The 10,317-nt window shown below is 35.7% G+C and overlaps 2 protein-coding genes across 4 annotated transcripts in view; one reads left to right on the forward strand and one right to left on the reverse strand.

Moving 5' to 3' along the window:
• The window catches only part of celf3b (cugbp, Elav-like family member 3b), a 37,869-nt gene extending 28,805 nt beyond the window's left edge, over nucleotides 1-9,064 (forward strand). The window contains exons 9-14 of one of the 3 annotated variants that reach the window (XM_087812347.1): nucleotides 728-877; nucleotides 962-1,045; nucleotides 2,262-2,366; nucleotides 2,501-2,644; nucleotides 2,801-2,966; nucleotides 8,046-9,064. In XM_087812347.1, coding sequence (XP_087668473.1) covers nucleotides 728-877; nucleotides 962-1,045; nucleotides 2,262-2,366; nucleotides 2,501-2,644; nucleotides 2,801-2,928 — 611 coding nt within the window. In that variant the 3' untranslated portion in view covers nucleotides 2,929-2,966; nucleotides 8,046-9,064. The remainder of the gene's footprint in view (nucleotides 1-727; nucleotides 878-961; nucleotides 1,046-2,261; nucleotides 2,367-2,500; nucleotides 2,645-2,800; nucleotides 2,967-8,045) is intronic. The other 2 variants (XM_087812349.1, XM_087812348.1) reach the window with 2 other exon arrangements.
• The window catches only part of itga10 (integrin, alpha 10), a 370,978-nt gene that overhangs the window by 228,425 nt on the left and 132,236 nt on the right, over nucleotides 1-10,317 (reverse strand). The gene's annotated exons all lie outside the window — the stretch shown is intronic.

Consider the following 10,317-nt stretch of genomic DNA (forward strand, 5'->3'; position numbering starts at 1 on the left):
ACAGTTTTACTCCGTCCACATGAATAAAGGGGCACATGTAGCCCCCGTGCCCCACTTTTATCAAGTCTTATCAGTCGATTATGTTCATAATTATTGCTTTTTTTTATACCAAATGATTTTTTTAATTATTACTTTTAAATATACAATTGAGATAATGGGATTCAGAATATATATATACTTTTTTTTTTCTAGTGAATATATTGGTGTTCAATAAATAAATATAAGATATAGAAAATATAAGACAATAAGAATTAATTGAACTGCAAATCATCTTGGAAAAGAAACACAATTATATTTCTATTACAAATAACCCCCCAAATAACATGTTTTGTTACTGTAAGATAATTTAAAATAAAATCAATAAATATAAAGGACAATCAAATATTATAGATAACATTTGTGTCATCTCTGGGTCAAAGATAAAATCGTTTTCAATAAAACGTGTGTGTGAGATCATTTTCAATAAATGAAAATACATATAAAAAGGTAAAGACTGGGTTTACAAATATATCTGTAATTTTTCTTTGAAAAAATACATGAAAATAACAGAATATTTGTAAAATAAAGTACATTATTTTTATACATAAGAGCTGGACAAATAAGTAATGAAGGGCCAAAATAAACACAATCAGCTGACCCTGTGTGGCCCCATGCCATCTGTAGTTAAACATGTTTCTTGTATTGTCCGGTCACGGTTGTGGTGTGTTTGTAACTGTACTGTCTGCAGGAACAAATACTCCACCAACCATCGCAGGGACGCCTGTTCCAGCTCTGCCGCCCCCTATCGGCGTGAACGGCTACAGCAGCGTGCAGGCACAAACCAACGGTCAGCAGGCGACAGAGACCATCTACACCAACGGCGTTCATCCATATCAAGGTGTGACAAACATGCTCCTGCGTCACACGTCAACATGTATGTGTCATGACAACATGTTTCTGACCTGATTTAAACTTTGATTAGACTTCTGTCTGTCGTCAGCTCAAACTCCGGCCGGAGCGCTGGACCCGCTACAACAGGCCTACGCCGGCATGCAGCACTACACAGGTGGGTTTATTTATTTTAGTGGTTTCTACAACCATTACATTGTTCAGAAGATACATCACAGCACACGAGAGAGCGCAGACATCCACCAAGCAGCTCTTTTTTTTTATATTGTTTATTTTTTAACCAAATATTATTGACTCAATATATCAGTTTAATCAAAAACTTAATTTAACGTTTGAATATATTTGATATTGACGTAACGTAATATGGAAGTAAAACACACATGTGATGAACCTTCAAATGATTCGTAGATCCAGATGGTAATTCGGAACTTCACAAAAATGTGTTTTTCCGTTTTTTTCCCCGACCTAGTAGTTCCAACGGGTGTAAGAAAATATCAACACGCTTCAATATTATTAAAATATTTTTTATATTGATATTCAAAAGCACTGTATCGGTTTATTTTTTGATCATTTTTGTGTTGCACTTACACTTCCAGCCACTAGCAGATATGAGGTCTTCCAAAGCTAAAAGAAGAATAAATGAACGCGAGATCCTGGCTATGACTGAGGGCGAGAGGATACAGTCGACTCCAGCAGCTTTTAAATCTGATGTCTGGACATATTTTTGTTTCAAAAACAAATGAAAGCATCTACGACTTCGCCGAGAGTTATGTGGTTGTCTAGAGTCGATTGTATCCTCTCGTCCTCAGTCATCTCTAGGATTCCACAGGATTTAATTCTTTAGATATGGAGGACGTAATGACTGATGCCATCTAGTGGCTGGAAGTGTAATTGCGACAGGAAAATGAAGAAACGGCGTCAATATTTGCGTGATAATAAAAAAAAACCAGAAGAATGTAGTCGTTCTTTTGTTGATGAAATTCACGAGAAGGTTCGAGTAACCAAAGAAGAAGACAAGAACAAATTGGTGAAAAAATGATTCTCCTCCTGGAGATAATTCAAGGGCAGCTGCTGGTCGGACCTTATAAAGATTTATCTTCTTTGTTCCGCAAGAGTCACATTGGCGCTCGCTAATACAGCAAATTACCCTTCAGAGCCACCTGTGAGCGGGATTCATGGAAGGAAGGCAGTAATGTGTTCTCCGTTTTGGGAACGTCTTTGTTTGGGAGACGCCACTCACTTAATAGGTTTCACCTTCAAAGGAACACATTGGGGTTTTTCAATGGAGCGGGGCCCGGGTTGGACGTTTCTCATGTTGCCACCTGTTGGTTTCCTCCAATCGGCTAATGTTATTGTCCGTCTCCGCCCAATAGCGGCGTACCCCGCCGCCTACGGATTGGTCGGTCAGCCGTTCCCCCAGCAGCCAACACTGGTTGCCCAGCAACACCAGCAGCCCCAGCAACAGCAGCAGAGAGAAGGTGATGTGACTTCCTGTCTGGCGGGGGCCACGCCCCTCCTTCGTTCTTAAGTTGTTTACGGGCGACGGTCATTCGTCACCGTATCCGTCTGACGCCCGTCCGTGTGTGTGTGTGTGTGTGTGTGTGTGTCGCAGGGCCGGAGGGTTGCAACATCTTCATCTACCACCTGCCTCAGGAATTCAGCGACTCCGAGATGCTGCAGATGTTCTTGCCCTTTGGCAATGTCATCTCGGCGAAGGTGTTCGTGGATCGGGCCACCAACCAGAGCAAATGTTTCGGTGAGATACGCAGGGAGACGGCAGACCCCCGACAGGAAAGGGCACGTTGTAAAAAAAAAACAAGAGTGATTTAACGGGCGTATTAAATCTCAATGGAATCAGAGAATCTGATCTTTCCTCAAGGTGAACAATTAAAACATTTCTTTCCTCTTGAAGGATTCGTGAGTTTTGACAATCCTGCCAGCGCCCAGGCCGCCATCCAGGCCATGAACGGATTCCAGATCGGCATGAAGAGACTCAAGGTGCAGCTCAAGCGGCCCAAAGACGCCAACCGTCCGTACTGAGCTAGCCGGCCCCCGGAGCAGGAGGAAGAAATCCAGAGGTGGGGAACAAATGAGCGACGAAGACTTGTTTTTTAAGTCCTGAGGTGACGGGGTTTGAAGCAGAACATTTTTAAGATTTAAAATTTAAAAAAGAAGTTTCTTGTCATTGAGCTTGAGTAGCTTTTTTTTGGAAGTATATCAGTGTCGGCAGAATATTTAAGTGTTGGATTAAACATTTAAAATGTTGAAACTTTGAATTATTTTTTATTAAAATAATAAATATTTTTAAACATAATTGACATATTTTTCTTTTAAATAATTTAAATTAAAAAAAGAATTACACATAGAGTTTGTTATTCTAATTCTCAAACTTCTCAAATACATGTTCTAAATTCATTATATTTTAATTTGGAGCCTTTTAAATTCAGTTTTAAAATGTTGTTCTAATAGCGCCATTGAACTTTCAGCCAATCGTGCGCCGAATCCGTAAAAAACGACCATTAGTTGCAAATAGTTTAATTATTACTTTGGACTCACCGGTGCTGTGTCTCAAATCGCATACTAGCGTACTAAAAGTTATTATTTTTAGTACGTTAGTATGTCTCAATTCTTAGTATGCGAAATGTAGTGCGCCATGCATACTAAATTGGCGTACTAACACGCCCACAAAATTGAGTATGGTTCGATGGACACTAACCACACTAAACAGCCGCCATTTTAGTGACGTTTTAAACGGAAGTTACGTCATATATAAATGCATATATATGCATATACTTACAGGTGTATTTTCAGCAGCAGTAGGAGGATAAACACGTCTTCGCTGCTGATACCAGCTTAAATATCTCGCGATTATTTAGATTCTCATATTTTTTCTTTATTTCTTTTTCCAAAGTTGCAATATGTGCTGCCAGCAGGTGTCAGCGATAGCGTTCAAACAGCTGCTTGAAACATCGTTAAATAGAAGTAGAAGAAGAAGCTGTGATTTCCGGTTAGTGTGTAGCTTCAGGGTTTGATTTGAGACATACTATCTGCGGAGAATTTGCGTACTAGTTAGTATGCATACTAAACTGATGCATACTAACTTCTAGCATACTAAGATTAGTATGCGATTTGAGACACAGCACGGTTCTTCTTCATTGTTGTCACATGATCGTCTGCGTGCAGCGCGATTGGCTGAAAGTTCAAAGCCAACATTTTTTATATTGAATTTAAAAGGCTACAAAATAAAAAAAAAACATAGTGTGTTCATAAAATATATTTTGGAATTATCAGAATAAAAAATATGAATTAAATGATTTAAAAAAATAAACTTTTCAATATACAAATGATTAGATAAAATGAAGGGAAGCTTAAAACAGAATAGCATTTGAATAAAATAATTCAAGGTTTAAACATTTGAAACAACTAATCCATTCAATATTGTGACGGCACTGATATACGTCCATATCAGCTCAGCCTTAGAAAATACATTGTTTTGCTTATATTTTCTTTCACAGTCTTATTTATTTTGTTTCCTGCTGTTTTGCAACTTACTTCGCCCCAGATCCTTCCGTCCAATCATAATACACCAGGACCCCATCGCTATGGCAATGGTTGCCTAGTGACCGATAAAGCTCTGACCCCCCTTCCTCTCACGTTGTTGTAAGTTGATTGGTTGGCCTGTGTTTGGGTTGCTGTGGCGATTGATTGCCTGTGTTGGTTTTTGCCCAATGGGCAATTTTTCTGTTCTGTCACCTCCAGCAACCAGCCATGTGTTGACCTGCATGTCCTGTTGCCGTAGTGACCACAGACTGTGTTTGGTGCATTGTGATTTTTTTTGTATTGACCTGTGCACATACTGATCAATAACTGTCGACGGTCCGGACTGATCAAATCAAAAATGACAATCGATCGAAATCACTGCATCTAATCCAGCTATCGTGTCGCAGCTTCGTTTTTGATCAGTTTCTGTAGTGTTTTTCGTAAAAGTGTTGTTTTTGATACTGGGTACATCTTTGTGTACATCCGTGACAGTGTTACACTGTAACGCAGGCGTGTCGATCACTGCAGCGAGGGTGATGATTATGGAAGTAGATCTGTGGCATCAGTATATAGAAGGGTTGAATTTAACATTTAAAATGTTGAAACTTTGAATTTTCCATTGAAATTGTGTTTGTTTTTTAAAGCATTATTTCTGGAACTCCTGTGTTGTTCTCAGTATTATCTTGATCTTTAAAGTATATACTTTTTTGAGTATTGTTTTGATTGTTTAAGCGCTTTGTGACCCTGGTCTTGAAATGCGCTATATAAATAGATATTACTTACTTACTTATATATTTTTGTATAATTAAACTCAAAAAATCAATTCTAAAAGTAGATTTTTTTTGTATAATTTAATTCAATTATTATTTTTATTGAAAGTTTAGATTTGTTTTTATTGAACAATTTAATAAGAAAATTGTGGATGTTTTTCGAAATGAGTATATATATTTTTTTACACATAGAGTTTGATATTCTTATTCCAATAATTAAAAAATAAATGTTCTAAATTCAATATTTTTTCATTCCTAGCCTTTTAAATTCGATAAAATATAATAATAGTAATAAAAATCTTACTATAATAGTGTCACCCGACATTTCTAAAAGCTTATCGAACGAATCTATCGAACTTTAAGCTGATCATCACATAAAAATGCTATAAATAAATAAATGAATTTGAATTTTAACATATTTTCATTTTTAAAAATGTTTAAAATGTGTAGACCTAATTTTTAATCTTGCTATCTAGCGTTGTACTGTTATGTTTTTAAATGTCTTAATCTTTGAGATTTGTGTGCAAACATATAGTGCAATGTAAATAAAATATATTATTATTATTATTATTATTATTATTATTAATAAAATCAAATCATTCATTTTGAAAATATTCTATTATTTAATTCAACTATAAAAACAAAATAATTCAACTTTTCAATGTATAAATTATTGAATTAAATGCTTGAAAAAATAAATAAAAGCTTCAACATTTGAAACGTTAAACTCAACCGTCCAATGATGGCACTGACAAACCTCCAGAGGCGATGAACTGTAGCAGCATCTTTAAAAAGACATTTTGTGAGACGCCACAGGTCAGCGTACAGAAGGGTTGACGCCACAACACTAGGCAGACTTCAGTATCCTGCCGTCTGATTGGTCCGCTGAGCTCTTGGATTTCCTACCCTTGGTTCTCTCTTTTCGACCGTTTGTCACTGCTTTTATGGTGTTTCCCTCCCTTCACCGCTTCCCTCCTCTTGTCCTTCCCTTCTGTCCCCATCTGTCAAGTTCCTTCCCTCGCTTCTGTCCATCTCTCTCCTCCTCTAGCTGGTGTTTTGAGGTAAAGGGTATGTTGTTGTCATGGTGCTCAGACTCCTGCTTATTCAAGAAAAGAAAAAAAAAAGCCTTCACTTATAGGAATTCTGGGAGAGAACAGTAAAGGTCACAGAGGTCAAATGAATCCTGTGAAGCCTCCAATCTCTCGATCGGGCCCCTCCGACTCCAATTTGAATGGTCACCCAGAATTTCTATGCTGCAAATGCCAGAGAGTGATGCATGTGGGTCGTAGTGATGCTTGCTATGATTCGAGGCACAGAGGAGGCGGAGACCTCGGCGCGGACGGACGTACGGTTCACACGAGTTCATAGTTCATAGGGCGACTCCAGCTGCATGATTCAGGCACTTTTGTATGTCTTCAGGCACCATGGTTCAGAGACGGGGCGACAGAGAGTTAAACTAGGGAGCTTTGATCCTCAACTGAAGTCCTTATACGTCCAGTGTATGGAAGTACATCAGTGCCACGATACTGAAGCGTTGAATCTTACGTTTTAAATGTTGGAACTTTTTATTAAACATTTTTTACACATAGAGTTTGAGATTCTAATTTCAATAATTCAAAAATAAATTGTCTAAATTCAATATTATTTAATTCATAGCCTTTTAAATTCAATATATATCGGTATAATAGTGCCATTTACTTACTTACTTATCATGATGGATGGATCAAGTAGCTCTGTAATCTATTGGTATAGTCTGGTAGCATAATTATATATCAGGGATCCTTAAAACGTCTAAAGGCATTACATTTATGAATCTAAAAATGAAATGTTTTAAATCAAATTTTCAAAATTCTTAAAGATGTGAGCACGAGATAAAAACGATTTTTTGTCATCCCAAATATCAAATTTCATTTTTATTTATTTTAAATTAAAAAAATGGATTTTCATGTCTTAATCTATTTTTAAAAAGTATGTTTTCAATGGACTAAAAAGTCTTGTTTTTGGTTAAAATAAATATTTCAATATAATTTTTCTTTATTTAGATTCTTTAAATAAATTAATAAATAAATTACTTATTTATTAATTCACAGATTCTTTATCTTTAGTATTGTATCTAGTATGATTGTATCATCTTCTCTTTGTTCTTGTTGTTATTTTATTTTGATTTATTTTTTATGAAAAATTGCTGTATTTTCTGTGGCTATTAGAAAAAAACATTTTTTTTATTCAATTCGGTTTATTCAATAAAGTTTTACCTTACCTTACCTTATAATTGTCCCTAACTCTATGTAAATTTATTATTTCTTTCTCTCAATTTTTGGTTTATTATTTATTGTTGGGTTAAATTTAAACTCACATGGCCTTAAAAACGTCTTTAAAAAGTCTTGAATTTAACCCACACTAAAATGTACAAATTATTGAATTTGGGATTAAGGGATTGTTCGTCACAGAAAATGAATTAATTATTAAAAACTAAAATAACCTTTCAAAATATAAATTATTTAATTTAATTATTCATTAAAAAAAAACTATTTTACATTTAAATATATAAATTACTTTTAAAAATTTTAAATGCTTAAAAATAACAAACAAATTCCAAGTTTGAACCTCTAAAAACGTAAAAATTCAACCGCTCAATATTCCGCCGGCTCCGATCCACTTCCACACCAGTGATGCGTTCAAAGACGGTCTGCTGGGAAGGGCATGTGTATGAGCGACTGAACAGACAAGAAGTGAATTTATAACTTTAATCTCTAACATGTCCTTCCTCACTCTGTCCCTCTCTCCTTGTTTTATCTCTCACCCCCTTCCCTCCCTCTTCCTCCCCCCTTCGACTCCCTCACACAGGTGACCGTTCAGAGTCCAGTCGAGGTGGAATCCCAAGGTGCATTGTGCTTTCAGACTGTCTGCTGCCTTTGAGCGTCGGGGAGTGCAGTCACACACATTGCAGGCCGACACACACACACACACACACACACACACAAGCACTCTCATCAACTCAAAAACGGCACATGGCTGATTTAAAAAAAAAAAAAAATGTACATAAAGTGCACAAACACACACACTGACAAGAGTCAGTGGAGGAACCCATGGAGCTGAGAGCTTGATTTTGCCATGTGGAGTTTTGCCAACAGGGTGCTTTAGTTCAGACAACTCAGAGCGGGGCGGAGAAAAAAAAACAGCCGATATATCTCTTCAGTGTAGTCTATTACCTGACAAATATAGAGGGGGAAAATGTTTCATAACAAAAAAGAAGAAAACGAAAATAAAGAGACTTTGGAGAAGATCCTTACTGACCTGTAAATAATTTAGTTTACAAAGAGCAGCATTTAAAAAAAAAAACGAGAAAAAGCAAAAAGAATAACTACTTTAGATAAACACTGAACAGGACACATTATTATTATTATTATCATAATCATTATTATCATTATTATTATTATTATTACCACTAGATACATCTTCATAAAGGGATAAGACATTCCAAACTGTACATTGGGAAATCCCTGACCTATTTTAAATTTATACCTAGATCTTAGCTGGAACACACAGGGAGGGCTGGGGGTTGCACTTTTATGTGGGTGGTTTTAATATTTGAGCTATTTTTTATTTATTTATTTATCGATTATTTTTGTTTATTGGGAGAAAAAGGGGTTTGAAATTGGGTTGCAATATTTTGATTTTAGTATTTTCTAGAGACGATTCCGGAGGGCCTGTTTCTGTCAGACTCTTTGCATTTGCGTGATTACAAATGTATGTATTAATTATTAATTATGACAGCAGCTATATTTATTTCTAATTTATTGATCCCCGATTTTTTGATCCACTCTCTTTTTAAGTTAAAAAAATAAAAAAAGTATCATACTAAACAGTCGTGGATTGTCTTGTTTTTTCAGTGGAATGTTGATGAGTGCAGTGTTGTGTTTTGAACAGATGGTGGCGTCGGTGAGTCATGTGACGGAAATCCTGTTTTGGGTACTACTGCCATTTTTCTCTTTTACTTTAGGAAAAAAAAAAAACTTTAATACAAACGTCTTGTTGCTGTTGCTATTGTTTGTTCAGGATCTGTTAACCGGTGTGTTTTTATTTATTTTTTTGCTAACTCAGTTAGCTCGGGCTGCTATCAAATAAATCGGAATAGAAATCGGATAATTTTTCTGAAGCAAAAATGGAGCTGGAATTTTTGCGTATGTGGCCCGAGGGAGTCTTGACTCGCATAAAAGTTTCCAAAAACGCATCCAATCATATAATCGAGGGACGTACAGACTTCAAAAATCCGATGCTAACGCCTCAGTGCTAGATACCTCCACAGGTCCAGGAGCCGCTTAGGTCATTTCAGGTGGTGAACTATGACCTCATCGCAATTTGAATCGATCTTCAAATTAGAGACAGTATTTTAAATAAACATTTTATCGATGAATCAATAAACTGGAAAAAGATTGAGTGTTACTTTCCTGAGCTAGCGTTCCAATTCTTTGAAAGAAAATAGGTTCAAGTAAAACATTTCTTTTGTTTTTTAAGATACAGTTTTTAGTCAGAATGTGAATAAAACTCAGTCATGTAAACTTTTAAACACGGTCAAAGTCAAAAGCCAAATATTTAAGAAACAGACTTTAACAGGACATGACAGTCTAAATAAATCAGTCTTGTTTTTGATCATGTGATGCTAATGTTAGCATAGCACATCTCTGTTGTTTTTCCGAATTTTGGCTCCAAATTAAAGCGATATTTCAAAAGGTTCTGTTTCTTGTGCAGGGTGTTTACGAAATCTCAACCCTCGAGATGAATTAGACTAAAATATTTTGCATGAAAGCTTTGTTTTTGAAAAATATTTTATAAATAATTTTATAAAATACCTTTAAACTGACTTGTAAAAGGACGAAAATAAGATAAGGTCTTCAAACAAAGATATTTAAGTTATATGAAGAGTTTAACTAGTAATAACTTTTTTAGATAGTCAGGAAGGTTGTTTTTTTATATATTATTATTTTTACTGGCTGCATAAAGCCCAGGTCTGAATTAGACAGTAAAATAATTTGGTAGTTAATATTTTCTATATTTCTACATTTCTCAAGTATGATATTAAGAAACGTTTCATTCTATTCTGTCCACTGTGTTTCTT

The sequence above is a fragment of the Callionymus lyra genome, chromosome 17 (genome assembly GCF_982586985.1).
Source record: "Callionymus lyra chromosome 17, fCalLyr1.hap1.1, whole genome shotgun sequence".
Lineage (NCBI taxonomy): Eukaryota > Metazoa > Chordata > Actinopteri > Syngnathiformes > Callionymidae > Callionymus > Callionymus lyra.